Here is a 15382-nt window from a genome sequence, read left to right on the forward strand (position 1 = left end):
TGTGATCATACTTTGTCTCATAGGCCCGCAAGGCCTCCAGAAGACGTACATACATCTTTCTTTCTTTCTAGCCTGTTATCTATCTATCTTTCTTACTGAATTGAGAGAAGATAAACACATGTGCTTGTCAAAACAAATGCGAGATTCAGTTGCAACCCCCCTCCTTCCCCCTTCCCCTTGTAGAGAGTATTTACTGTTTGTTCATTGTTTGTCGGTAGGAAAATTACAACTGTTTTCCCATGGCTGAGAAAAGGACACTGTAGATGAAGGGGAATCCCTTCTTGTAGGTGGAGATGGAGAGAGCCTAACTGCTCCCCTTCTCACCCAGATGGCCTCTGTGGAGTGATGCAACCAACACGCTAGATTCCTCTGGATCCAGTTCAGTGATACATCTCAACGAGTAATTTCATCTGTCAGAATATGCAGTGAAAAAAAAATGTTGTAAAGGGAGAGGAGAGAGCAGATAGGCGCAGGAAATTGTAAGAGAGAAGTACATGAGCTCTGCTTTATTACATGCTGAACAGATCGCTATAACAATGGGGAAATGGCTCACCTATTTTTAGCTGGAAGAGGGCCTCCTGGCCGGCTGTCTGAACAGGCTGGTCAGCTGGTTGGCTGCTGGTCGGCTAGTCGGTCGGCCTGACTCAGCCCTCCAAGCAGCTGGCCACATCCAGCCCCTACACTCACATCCAGCTCATGCATCTAGTCCCTAAATCCAACCCCTAGCAGAAGACCAGGGAGAGAAGGAGAGAACCTACCATCCTCGTGCAGGCACACCCACATCAAAGGCCCTCACTCCCTCTAGTACACACAGATGATGAGCAGAATTCTAACACCTCCTCTCAGCTCATGGATGTGGAGCCAATTCCAGTGAACTGGAGAGCTAAGGGAGCATCTGCTGAGGAAGAGGCTTCGTGAAGATGTCTGAAATATCGTCCTCCGTCAAACAAAAGACTAGCAAGATGTCACTATCCATAATCTCTCTTGAACAAAGTGATTGTGTACCTCTATATGCTTGGTCCAAGCATTAGCTATACAGCTCTCGTTGTTGCACCAAATGATCATGGGTTCCCTCTGCTGAAACCCTAGCTCGCCAAGTAACCTCCTCAGCCACATCAGGTGTTGAGCAACCAAATCAATGAACCAACAAGATTCTGATACAAAGAGGTATCAACTTGCTAACAAGGATATTGTTTAGTAAGTTTGGTATTTGGGTCCATCCAGGCTTGCAGTTCTCCATCCCAAAGGCCTCCAACAACTCCTGAACATGCCACTCTTTGGAGTCTGCCAAATCTCCCATACCAAAGAGAATAAAAAGATCTCCAATACTTTTATTATCTCCAATACCAAAGAGAAAAAAAGAGTAAGCCTAAATCCCATCATCTCAAACTCCTCTGACAATGCATGGCTATGTGCTTCACATGACTGCCAATCAGTATGAGATCATCCACATACAAGATAATCAATATGACCATACCTCATTCTCGCAAGAGACACAACTTTGGATCTGCACTGATCACCAGAGACCCTTCCTTTGAAAGAAAGCATCAATCTTCTGGTCTACCAGCCTTCCCTACCCGATTAGGTCTTCTTCTCAGCTGCCTCATTTCACTTCTCCTTCTTACAGCCATTTGCATCAGTTTTGCTTCTGTGGCTTCTCCACAGCCAGCCGCCTCCATTCCCTGTGGTTGGCGCATTTTCTTGAAGGTACCTGCAATAAGTGAGGGTTTTCAATGCCCATAACTGCTTCATATTGCCACTAAAGCAGACTCGACCACCTATGCTCATTGTTGGCAGAAGTTCGTGACCTTTGAAGGTTTGCTTGAGATGGCGGAGAAGGCTGTCACGATCCCCACCCTTCCTACGTTCTCATGGATTGTCAGTTGGACGGGAACAACTATGGCATTTGTAAGGTGATGATGGGTTTTGTTTTGCAAGCTTATGACTTGGTTGCCTTTATCTTAGTTGGAGTTCCGAGGCCAGATCCAGAGGAGGAGGAGATTATCCTAACAATCTAGAAGAAGCGGGAGAACTTGGCACATGACGCTGGTCCGAGGGATTTGGGAGCGTTATGCTTCTCTGTACAACCGCATATCACCCATGAAGAGAGTCTCCTTGGAAGGGCAGACGCGTGTGCTGAATCTTGCAAAATCTTCAACGATGCTAGAGCACATGGACAAGCTGCATGCTCTTCTGTAGGAGGATCTTCAGGCAAGGAAGGAGGTACCATCTGATGACACGGCCGCTAGAAGACAATGAAGTCATGATGGCAAAGACCTTGATGAAGGCGGACAGCAAGCTGGTCTCGGGCTTCAAAACACAACAGCCAACTCGTGTGCAAAAGGGCAGATATAGGTGTCTAGTGGTGTTCCAAATGCCCCAAAATGCATAACTGAGTGAACTCAAGACAAAAAACAGTAAGTAGATGCCCTGAAATGCAAGAATGAGCCAAGGGAAGAGCACTTGTGGGCGTGATGACTGCTCAAGGTGCTGCAACTGATCCGAAATCCTCAAGGAGGTAGCTGTAGTGGCGCCAAATGCAAAAGTATATCTCGAAATTTGTGAGGCAGCTCAGCAAAACAGCTCCAAGCTACACCGAGATGCTGTAGTAGATGTACCAAAATGCACCAGCAGGTCCGAAACTGATCAGGCGGCTCTCTAGAGTATTCCAAAATGATATAACATGCCTTCACAATGCAAACCGACTGTTGTAGATGAGCTGGAGGCTAGGAGCAGTCCCGATAATGCTTCTGGTATAGGCTGCTCTGCAGCAGTACTTCCCAGAACAGCTCGGAGTTGCAACAGCTGTTCTTGTGAAGGGAGGGTGATGACCATTAACACTATTTCACCCATCCAAAAGGCAGGGGATCCCATGAGCCCGGAGAATTACAGGACCATTATGATTGGACATGTCGAATCCAAGATTTATGCATCAGTGCTTGATTCTAAGGTCAGTCGATTTACAGAATGTCGAGTCTTAGAGCAGCAAAACAAGCTCGATTCCCAGGTGATCATGGAACCATGGATCACGTTCCCACACTCAAATGTATCATCGAGGATGCGGAGCACGAAAGCATAGGGTTTAATAATGCTTTGTGGATTTCCGCAAAGCATTTGATACGGTTCTGAGAGTATGCCTCCTCCGACGCCTATAGGATTTGGGTTATGACTAGGAGATCATTTGGCATGTCATGGCACTTCACAAGAGAGTCCCAGGCAGAGTCCAAACAAGGTCAAGGTGGACAAACGAGACTTACCCTGTTTGGCCTCTACATTGGTGAGCTCGAGACAGTGATGCAAACACGAGGGGGGGATGGAAGCTCTCTTGCCGGCACGCTGATCCAGATATTCCTGTATGCATATGCTTGCCCCTCTTCCATGGACAGCGGGTATGGATATCCTAACTTCTTTTTGGATTGCATTTGTCATTTCTGAAGTTGTTATTGCTTCTGTTCTACTTTGGGGCTCTCTCTAGGCCATACAAGTTGTAAACATACACCCAGCCACAGAGGGTGTGCCTAGAAAGCTAGAGGGACATTGTATTGCATTTCAAGCCTTGAGGCTGTTTGAGCACTTTTGGAAATTGGTTGTGATGCCTTGACATTCTCAATTGGGCATAGTTGTGGAAAATGCCTTAGTTTTGACCCTGGCGCTTGGGTACTAGTGGTACACTGGAATCGGACGCAGGCAGAGGCCAAGTGTTGGCTCTGGCAGTGGAAAATACAAGAAGAACAGTACAAGGGTGCGCCCTTGTCATAAAGCAGAATTCCACTTTTGAAGAAGTAAATAAATATCGAAAGGGGCACCAAAGTGTTTGGGGCCAGTGTGGTGTCTCGTGTTTGGGGCCAGTGTGCAGGGGCACTCTAGCCTCCCTTTAAGTGTTTTCAAGATTGTTTATCAGTGGCATTTAACTAATGGAAGTGACTGGAAATGATGCAATGTGGCTGTAAATGGTGTGAATACTAAGTTAGTTACAGCTTACTGCCCTTTAGTTTACTGAAGGCTCCCCACACCACACAAATCTAGAGATGCACCTAACAGCTTTGCACACTGTCTATGAGAGCAGAGACATGAAGGTCAACCAAGGTTAAGCCAAGGTTATGATCTTCAACACTAAAGAAGCTTCCGCGCAAGTCCTTCACACTTGTAGGGGAGCTTGTTGAGATAGTCAGATCCTATGTATACTTAGGGCACATTTTCACAGGCCCCAAAGTTTACCATGAAACTGGCAAAACATAGGCACGGTTACTTAGAGGGCATGCATGCCTCAATTATCAAGATTGGAGAAAGAGGTGCTTCCAAGCACATTCCTAGCACGTGCACACGAGATCACTGGTCTTTGATTCTCTAATCCAATGCATGTGTATTCATTTGCATGCAAGCATGCGTTTGTGCGTGCATGCATGCACCCACACGCGACGAGACCAAAGTCCCAAGGAAACTATGGCAGACCCCCCCAAAAAAAGAACAAGGACTCTGCAGACACAATATAAAGCAATTGGAAGGTTAACAGCATGCAAAAATGAAGGGTATTTCAGAATTTGTGACAACAGGTACCTATTAAAAAGAAACTATTGATCTTTTTGGCTACAAACAAAATTGACAACTGCTATAACACTGATTGGATTGAAGTTTATTTCCCACTCCATCCTCTTGAGTATACCAAACGGCATTGCCATTTAATTTTATCTCACGACATTTAAAAATAAAAAAGTCACACATCACCACCACCATCTGCATGCTCAGATAGAAATCACTCCAAACTACGTAACTCTTCAAACCCAATAACCAACCTGGCAGGCATGAAGCTTAGCTTCCATTCCATCGATATAAGCTTCACATCGCATGACCTGTTCCTCCTTCTCCCGCAGTCCTCCCTCCGTCTGCCCCACCGTCTGAGTCAGTCGTCGAACTTCATCTTCCAACGATTGTCTCACCTCTTCACGTGTTACTGTTTCAGTTGCAAAGCGTTTGAGCTCTTCATCAAACCTTTTGCGTGCTGCCTCTGCATTTTTCAGCCGCTCTGCCAATGCATTTTTCTCCTTCATCACTCTCTGCCATACCACCATGGACACACTTAGGTACAGCAGTTTAATCATTTAGAAACAGGCTTAACAGCAAGGCTAACATAGTTGCATACAAGTGGAAACCAAACCTCTACCCAATTTGTCCCTGCTGGACTGACAATGGTATACATGCAACAATAGATCCCCACAAAGATTGACAGCAGGTAAGCGTAATTATTGATTAGTGAATACGTACATAGGCATAAAGATATGATGGTGATGGTAAAGATAGCTTTTAGCATCCAGATTCCAGACAGGGACCAATACAAGACCTATATGACCAGACAAAGACACAAAATTGGACTTTGAGGCTGACATTGCTAACATTAGAAACAATTTTGGAACCAACCCTATCCCTGGTCTCCCAGAAACAACATCCCTACAGCTTTTGCCCGATTGCTGGACTGTTGTAACTGAGTACCAATGGTTCTGTTGGGAAGATTGGAAGGAACCTCATGGAAAGAACAAATCTGCCATGTATCTGATTAGTGAGTAGTAGAAACAAGACAGCACACTTGTGTAGAGTGCCTTGCTTGCTCTGGCACTTGAAAGAGGCTCAGCAAGTTTATACCATCACATCAAGAGGTGTTCTATGACTTTCTTCAGAGAGAATGTGGGAGCTGGGATACTGTCCTGATTATTATATACTTTTGTAAGACTCGAATTATATCCAATTGTACAAATTCAAATTTTTTAAAGTCCAAATTACTACATTGAAAACAAAAGAGCAGACAAAAGAGAATAAAAATATGCTAACAAAAGATTTTGAAAAACAAAAGGTACACATACCTAGCAAGCAAAGCTATGCTTATGTCGTCATCAGTGCCCAGCTATACTGGGTTTCTAAAGACCCCCAATGTCTCTTGGGTAAGTGCTTACTAAAATATGTCAATTAAACAAAAGGGGAAAATTACAAGAAAGGAAGAAGGTGACCAAGCAAAAATAAACAAACATATCAAGAAACCAAAGAGAGCAAAAATCAAGAATCTCTCTCTCTCTCTCTCTCTCTCTCTCTCTCTCTCACGCAGATCCACTTACCCCACTCATTGAGGATCTCTATTGGGCAGTTCCGGGTCTCTTCACATAGACTTCGTATAGAGAGCGGCAAGGCAGAGCACCTACCTAGGGAGAGGCGCTTATGCACATTATGCAATATGTACGAGGTTGAGACAGAGGAGCACTTCATCTTCAGGTGTCCCATCTATTATAAGATCCGCAGGCATTTCTACTGCCTCTTCAAAGACAGTTATGGGGCCATGTCCCAATTCCTCTCCTATCCAGATCAGAGATGCTTGGCAAGCTTCATTCATGAGGCAAGTAGGCACCGCGAGAGGATACTTCAATCACAGAGACAAGAGTAGACTTCTTCCTTGGGAGACCCCTCCCAAAGCTCTATCACGGAGTTCTTTCAGCCAGATCTCCTCGACCCCCCCGGTGCGAGACCTCAACATGATCGAGACTCAGAGCCAGTGACTCGACAGCTCAAATAGAGGGTAGACGCACAGATTACACTCGGGGATATCGCCTCCATGTTCACCATGGCAGCCCATCCAATAGGGGTTATTGTAGCCTTTGTTAGGCGTAGAGCTATGACCAGGAGACATCACAGGACCGCACCCTAGAGTGGCCGACAACACTGTATCGCCGATTTCATGCCTCCAGTGCCTCATCCACCTCTGATGTCCTAATGAGGATAATGATGATGATGTGACTGATTTGTTGTTCGATCACCAACATGACTATGTTATACTTAGAACTTAGAACTATCATTTGCATTCTTTTTACATTATGCATTGGTGCGGATGCTCGATTAGTAGCTCCACGCTCACAGCTTTATTGTACCGGGGTTTCACAGTCTCATAGACCCATCAGTCTTCTGAAGACTTTATTAAACTTTCTTTCTTTCTTTCTTTCTCTCTCTCACACACACACAGATTCGAGGACTGCCTCTATCTGGAGGGGAGCGGCTTCGGCCCACTCTCACGACAAATCCACTTCCATGACCAGGTTTGCATTGGGCTTTATCTGATGGAGATGTGCCGACAAAAGGAGACACTGCTATGGCAAATCAGAGAGCAGCAAGAGGCAACCAAACCAAAGGGCACAGAGGCTGACCAAAAAATACGAAGGCCTCACAGAAGAACAAAGAATACGCAACGTCTCTTCGCCTCCTCGATCAAGTCCCGAGACGCACACATGGAAATCCAGATTGCAGGCTATCAACGAGGGATCAACTAGCACAGTGATCTGCTGATTGCACAGAGACGTCACACCCTCTAGCCTTTTTGGATTGTCATAGTGTGAAAAAACCATGAAGCCAAGCTCTGATACCAATTGAAACCAAAACAGCTCTCTATTAAAACCATATCAAACAGCTACCTCTCTCTCACCCTCTCTCTCTGTGCAAAGCATTGGGCTGGACCCCTCGAAGGTTTTTATTCATGATGAGAGATTCTCAATACAGAGTTCAGCGTACAGCCGTCTTACAGAAATTCAAAACGTAAATTCTTTTACAAGAGCTCATGGTTCATTCATTTGGCAACATGCAACTTGTCAAAATAATTAACTAGATTTTAGTTACATGCCACAAAGGGAAAAACTCTAGGGTCTTCGTAGCCCCTTGGTCACACGGACACATCCTAGCTACATAGAGAGCTCTAAAGCGCTTGGGTTCTCAATCCCACTTGGTACCTACAATTAATAAACTAAAGCACACAACCATGGCACCCATTAAAGGTTAGCGCCTTGCATGCAAATAATGGTCCATAGACTAATTCTAGTCACTGTGGGTGTCCCCACCAAGCAAACATGTGAACAAAACATAGAACGCAATTCTTGGTCGACCGAGGTCAACCCTCTTGGTCATAATTAAGGGGCTTGACCATCAGTCCGAGCACCTTAATTATGGCCAAGTCTCCCCAACCGTTGTTGGCGCACCTTGGTTAACGAAGTTAACCCTCTCGGCGTAAGCCAAGTCTCGTTGACCGAAGTCAACACTCACTGACCGGAGTCAACACCTTAGTTCTTTGACTAACCATGGTTAGCCATCTTGGCCGAAGCTGAGTCTCTCTAACCGAGGTTAGGCTTACTTAACCAAGGCTAAGTATCTTTGACCAAAGTCAAGACTTTGACCAAATAAAAGTAGCTCTTTGAACATAATTAAATAAATGAAGAGCTCATTAATTATGATCAATAAATGGTCAACTTATGCTTTGACTTTGGAATATTTACAGCTCGGTGACATCAAGGCTATCCATGACTTGATCATATACAACGGTCTCCGAACATGGCCATCATCTAGCGGGCTCACTTGTTTCCCACATGGAGGGGGGAGTAGTATGGTGGACTACCTGCTCGGTCCACTAGCCTTTGCCCCACGGATACATGATTTTATCGTCCCTCCTCCTCCACTCTGAGCCGACCACTCATACCTTACCTTTTGTATATTGGTCGCTATGCCAACCATGAGAAGCCACCCACTCGCGTTCAAATCCATTTTGACCGTGCTCTTGACCCAGTGTACGTGAGCCACTTGGGTTCTGAGCTTCCAGTATTACTTGGAGAGGGGATGGACCTCACACATGCATCAGATACCCTTATCTCAATGATACAGGATGTGGCCACCAGATCCTTTCCCATGACACGATCTTCACGTGTCCCAGATGGGAAGATGCCCCAAAACCCCTGATTCGACGATGAGTGCAAAGAGATGAGAGCCCACCTTACACGTGAGCGAGCACTGGGACACTTGACTTCACCAAAGGCATGATGGATCTCACGCCAAGTGACACGGCCTAAGAAGCGGGCTTTCCTCATGCACAAAATGGATGAGGTGATCAGCTCCTTTCGCGGAGGAGACCCTAATACAGGATGGGGGCTCTTGTCTGAGGGGAAGTCGCCCATGTTCCCTTACCTATTTTGAAATGGAAGAGGAAGAGGAATGCATTGATGAGGAAAAGATTACCCAACTCAAGAAGGTAGTGCCACAAGTCAATTGGGATGAAAATGACATGAGTCTTATCACTCGAAAGGGAAACCAAGCACAGATTTATTTCAAAGAAAGGATTTTAAGAACCAAGATCCTTAGACAAACCAACAAGCTGAAGGGTACTAGGATTTGGATATCCGAAGAGCTCACTTTGACCAAACTCAAACAAAAGGCAAATGAACTTATCAAAGTGAAAGAAGCAAGGAAAGAAGGTAAATGGGCGGTCTATCGAGATGGGCAAGCACTCATTAGAGATTTCAAACCTAACCCCAAAGACTCTCAGTCTTAAATTGATGTTATTCAGAACACTCTTAATATAGTACTTGAATGTAGTTATGCTATAATAATTTGGGACTGAGCTGCAGTACTGCCCCATAGACTCTCAATCTCTAACTGATGTTGATGATTCTTGTGTGTATATTGTCCCATAGACCCGTGAGGTCTCTTGTGGACATTAATCCCCCCCTCTCTCTCTCTCTCTCTCTCTCTCTCTCTCTCTCTCATTTGGACCCTACCTCAGTGGAGATTACCGACACTGGCACTGGAGTCATCCCGACAATTGGTAGAGAGAGGCTTTGATACAACGGGTGTCCACATGGCTTGATAGCCACGGTATCCAAATGGATAGGCTCCACCCGTTTCAATACAGCATGGATGCACCACCGGAGCTCATTCCACATAATGAGATTAATCGTATCATATAGTTGGACCTTCTCCAGCTCCACACATCTCGGGCGAGGGGGAGGGGGGGGATCAAGAGTTCCCCACCAAAACCCAGTTCTATCATGACCACTTTCTGAGTATATTCTGAGTATATCGGAGCATGGTCTCATCATCACGCCCCGGTACCTCGAGGATAGGAGAGTCTCACATGCCTTGCGGATTGCTATCAGACAGATACGAGTCTCGTCCCACCAATTGTGGATTGAGACTGGGAGAGTGGCCGGCATACCTAGAGAGCAACGGGTTTGTAGATTATGCACAATGGGGGAGGTCGAGACAGAGGAGCATTTTCTATGTGTCTATCCGACCTACTATGAGATCTTAGGGCAATACCACAGTCTCTTTCAAAAGGGGCTCGGCTTCAGACCACTCACACGACTAATACATTTCCCCGACCAGGTTTGCATTGGGCTCTACCTGATTGAGATGCGGAGACACAGAGATTCCCATGTGTGGCAGGCCAGAGATCAATTACAATTGATGCCTCAGGACACCGAGCTAGACCGAGCACAAACACGCGTCACTAATTTTTAGTGCATCTGAGCCAACATCAAAAGAGATTGAGATGGAGGAGCTGGAGGAGACGAGAACAATGGATGAGCAATGAGACCCATCACCAGTCATCGCCTAGAATTCAAGGTTGTCTTGGAGAGACCACCGCGCTAGTTCTTGGAGTTACAGCTCCATTACCTATCTTTTCCAAAAATATTTTGAATTCTTGTTTTTTGTGTGCCTTAAGAGGTCTCTTTATTAAAGATTGCCCCTCTAGGTTGAGTCATCAAAGGAATGAAGAAGTAAAGAAGGTAATGCAGCTAAATATGGGAAAAATGAGGGGAAGGAAAGCTCTAAGGAGCTTAAGTAACCTCCACCTCCAAAGAAGAAGGAACAGCATAAGGTTAAAGGAAAGGTAGTTGGGAAAAAAAACTCCTTTTAACTCATGAGGGAGGAGACTCTAGATGAATCTCACTCAGAGGAAGAGGTTGAAGAAGCATACCAACTGCCCAAAATTTTAAGGGACAACTACTACAAGCCGACTGAGCTATTGTAGAGAACGAGGGACCGCCTTTAATATTTGTCAAAAGAAAAAAAATATAGGGAAGATGGAGAAAAAGAGTCAGCAAAGCAAAGAGGCAAGCTCCAAGAAGAGCCTAAGAGACTCTACCAATCTAAAGTCTAGGGAGAAAAGAAGATTGTCAAAGGGTTTTGTTATATCTCCTATACAAAGCCCGATACAATATAAGGAAATTACACCCAGTAAAGATGCTTGGCAACAAAAAAGGTAACTTCTTTTTCTTAACATCTTAAATAGTCTCCGTGATACAATAAAAGATATTAGTGCAGTGATGATGCAACAGCCACCAAGAATGAGCTCCTGCCGTGCCCCCCTTGGCTGCCCCGCTGCCTCGTCCCGCCCGCCTCCTATGCTTCCCCTCCGCACTCCGTCGTCCTCCCCGCCTCCCCCTCTCCGCCGCTCCTACTGCTCCTGCCTCCTTGCCCCCCGCCCGCTCCTCCTACTTCCGCCTCTGCTGCCCCCCCTCCCGCCTGCTGCGTCCCCCGCCAGCCCCGCCACTTCCATCTCCTTCGCCTCCTTCTCAGCCCCCTCTCAACCCCCTTCTCCTCCACCTCCGCCAGCCCCGTCCGCTCTGGCCACCTCCTCCTTCGCCAGCCCCACCCGCTCCTACCACCTCCATCTCCGCCCCTTCTCCTCCACCTCCGCCCCCGCACTCTCCGCCCCTTCCACCCCCGTGTCCCCCTCCTCTCCCCCGTCGGCTCCCCCCCCCCTTCTCTTCCGCCTCCTCTCCGTTCTCTTTCCCTCTCACCCCCTCACATTCTCCCTCTTCGCCTTCTTGGCCTCCTTCCTCCTCCGCCTTCCGCCCTCCTTGCCCTCTGCCTTCCGCCCTCCTTGCCCTCCTCCTTCCATTTCAACCCTGCCCCCTCCTCCACCCTGCTTCACCTCTGCCTCCCCCTTTGCCCCTTTTCTTTCTTTCTCACCTTTTCTTCTTCCTCCCTACAGCGGGAGCACTTATGCTTGTTAAGGCGAAAGAAGAACCTTGGTGGTGACCCTTGGTCTGGCCAGAGGGGCTCTATGGCAGCACCCTCGGATCCCATAGCCATTAAGGTTCTTCTTTCCCCAGCTGACAAGCAACAGGTATAGCAGGCAGTTCAATCCCTCCAGAACAAGGCGCTTGTGAGGAAATTGTGGGCCTCAAGCCTACGCGGAGACAGGTGCGAGAGTGGATCCAGGCGAAGCTTGGCATTAGAGGGAGACCACATCCAAGAGGTCACCATCTATGGACGAGGCCTTTTCCTCATCTAGCTGAGCTCCCCCGACTTCATCACTTGTGGAGCATAGCCCCATCCTCCTTGGCCTGCATCTTGTCTACCTCTTTCCATGGTATCATGGGTTCACAGTGGAGGACATGGATACGACACATCATGTTCCACGTTTTCCTGTCACACTCCGCATCCCACAGCTCCCCAAGGAGTATCGAGCCATCCTCCCTTCCATTGGTCGAGCATTTGGCATAGTACTCGAGTCCCCACCAAAGTCGGCCGCCTCAATTCTAGCAGCAGATGGAGTCCCCGAGATCAGGCTGGTGGTTGAGAGCTCAAAGTCCCTCCCAGAGTTGATCCTTCTCGAGATCCTGGAAGGGGACACACTTCGCCAAAGGGCAGAGATCTCCTAGTTACCAGACTAGTGCCTTCGATGCAAAAAGATGAGTCACCTCGCCAAAGATTGCCCCCGTAGCCTCCCTCGTGCGCCTCCCCCCCCTCCTCCATAGAGTATGCAGAGCCAACAGGCCCGTGTTCAGCGGCCTCTCAAACAGGTGCAGAAGGAGTCTCAGACCCCATGGGTTACCCCCTCGAAAGGGAACTGGACACAAGTTAAAAAGAAAAAGAAACCAAGCAAGCAAGCCCGCAAACGCCGCAGGCAGAGAACTGACCGCAAGGAGAGGGACAGGGTTGACCGTGAGACCTCGAAAGAAGATCAACAGGAGCCACCTCCTCCAACGATAGGGGCCACTGCCCACCCAGCCCATCCTCCAGCTTCGGAGGTTCAACCTCCGTACCCACCCTTGCCAGCAGCAGTGAGTCCCAGGAGCTCCAAATGCGGCGATGGCAGAAGCCGTAGACGCTAGCCCGAGGAGAGCCGCGGAGGAGCCGATCCAGAGCCCCGACGAGCCTGATCAGCAAGAGGAACTTGAGGTCCGCCTTTTCCCTCCTCCTCCCCCTCGCCCCCCCCCTCCCCCTCCCCCTCCTCTTCACTTCGAGGGCACTATGAGGAGATTGGGTTTCTCACATAGATGGGTCAGAGGAGTTTCAGCGCTATACGCAAGGAGCTCTAGCTAGATGCTTATCGGAGAACACACAAGCGAGGCCTTTTCTCTCTCTCGCTCGGTCCGCCAAGGCTGCCCACTAGCTCTCTTCCTCTTCTTGTTTGTAGCGGAGGCTCTAGGCTACTATTTGAGATCACAGGTGTCGGGTCTCATAGGGTTGAGACTCCGAGATACCTCGGATGCCAAGTAGGTATTGACATCACAGCAGAGCAGCAGATTGCCCCAGTCCTTCAGAGTGTTCGACGCAAGCTTCTCTATTGGAGCTCAGCCAAACTCTCCCTCGCAAGTCGCGCCTTAGTGGCAAACCAGGTCCTTGCCACAGCCTGGTATATTGCCTCATGCTAGCAACTGGTGCTTTCACAAAGGATGCATTGGGCAGCTCCAACAGTTGGTACAGAACTTCCTCTGGGCAGGCTCAAACAGCACGAGGAACACTAGGACCCGAGTAGCTTGGCAGACGGTGATCATGCCGCAGGCACTGGGAGGCTTGGGTATCATTGATCCGGAGATGCAGAGCAGGGCTCTTTTGGGCAAGTTGGTGGTTCGTGGCCTCACCCCAGGTGCAAAGCCTCGGAAGCTCCTCTTACAGTGAGGGCTTCTAAGGAACACCCCACGCACTGGGGGACAGTGGCATCCTTCACATAGATGGATCTTCAGAGAGGCCCCCCTTACGAGGAAGGGCTCCCCCCTGATGAGGAGTCTTCACAGGGTTTGGCAGACACTAGCAAGGTGGGTCTCATCCGTGCTCCGCCCAGATGCAAAGAGGAGTTTGAGCGCCAGCCCCTTATGTGCACCCAAAGGTTATAGATCAGGAGGGACGTATGCTTGGGCAACATACTCACATTAGCTGGGCACAGTGGGACAGTGGTCCAACAGGGTCTTCTGGTCGCTGGAGGAGACTACCTATGGAGGCAAAGGCGAGGCTTGACGCCCTAGTGCATCTGCGAGGAGCAGGGCAGCAGATGGGCGAGATCGACTTAGCCATTCCTGAGACCTGGTGGGAAGGACTTCACATTTGGAGAGACAGCACATGGTTGGGACAATTTTCCCATACTGGTGTTCCCTTGAGAATATTGATGCAGCGCGGCCGGCTTCTTCCGTGTAGGACCTAGAGGCCTACTTCAGCCCCTCACTGGGAGCGACCTTGAGATGGACAGGAGTCTTGATGGGATACACTGGCAGACGATCAGAGTGGTAGAACGCTTGGGGAAGGAGTGGCATATTGACCCTCCCAGTATCTCACAGCAGAACGTTTCTAGATGGCGCCTTTGGTTGTGGGAGGGTAGACCCTTGAGGGAGGTCCAGTCGGCTCCAAGGGAGTGGTTCTGGCCCTCCAAGGGCGGCCTAGCTAAGACAATGGATGAGGTGCCCTTCTTTTCCTACACCACAAGGATTGGCAGGAGACTTCAGATGAACTCTTCGAGGTGGACCCCCTCGAGGGAGAGACACTGGGTGACCCAGAGAGTGTCCCGGGATGTTCGCTCTAGGTTGTGGACGCGGTTCTGGTCCACGTTGCGACCGAGGAAGATCTCATACTTCTTCTGGCTGGCAGCCTACGGAGGCTTGCCCATCGGCCCGTGGTTGGAGCAGATGCGAATGGAGGGGCAGTGCCATTGTTGCTCAGATGGTGTCCTGGAGACTATCCCGCTTTGCCTATGTGTATCTCATGGACTATCCATAGATGGCACTTATACCTTGGTATGAGCCTTGTAGGCCTAGTTATAGTCAGTTAGGACTATTGGTACAGTTAGTTTATGTACCATCTAGGTCAATTAGGACACTTAGTCCAATTAAGGCAGTTAGCCCTAGGGTTTTGTTATGTTGGCTCTCCCTTGAGTCTCCACACTTCAGTTTTGCAGCAATCTATTACAACATCTCGTTTTTCTCCATTGTGCTTCCATTTTTGAGCTTCCATTGCTTCCAACACCCAACAGTGCTATCAGAGCAAGTCGGGAATCCATTCCCTTAACCATTGACAGCTTTCCCAAGCTGTTTGGCAGCCTCTGGAGCTCTCACTCTTGCTAGTCTTGCTGGTTTTCACACTCCCACGAGTGTTTGGGACCTTTCCAAGCACTTATGTCGCGAAAAACCTCATTTTGTCGCGAGAAGACCACACTTTGGAGCAACTCTCGCGAAGGGAACTGTTTTTCGATGCATTTTCCAACCTGCTGCAGCAAAAAAAACGACCACACACGAGCATTTACAGCATCTGTACGGAATTCTGAACCTGTCCGCACACAAACCCCCCAAAATTAAAATTGTACGAA

At 48.3% G+C, this 15382-nt stretch overlaps 1 protein-coding gene across 2 annotated transcripts in view; it reads right to left on the bottom strand.

The window, feature by feature from the left end:
* The window catches only part of LOC147890706 (uncharacterized), a 57997-nt gene that overhangs the window by 10023 nt on the left and 32592 nt on the right, over window positions 1-15382 (bottom strand). For both annotated transcript variants that reach the window (XM_087389070.1, XM_087389069.1), the window contains exon 9: window positions 4794-5054. In XM_087389070.1, the coding sequence (XP_087245196.1) occupies window positions 4794-5054 (261 nt within the window). The remainder of the gene's footprint in view (window positions 1-4793; window positions 5055-15382) is intronic.

Source organism: Dipteris shenzhenensis, chromosome 18 (genome assembly GCF_047967505.1).
Source record: "Dipteris shenzhenensis isolate YYH24624 ecotype China chromosome 18, Dip_SZ_1.0, whole genome shotgun sequence".
Classification (NCBI taxonomy): Eukaryota; Viridiplantae; Streptophyta; class Polypodiopsida; order Gleicheniales; family Dipteridaceae; genus Dipteris; species Dipteris shenzhenensis.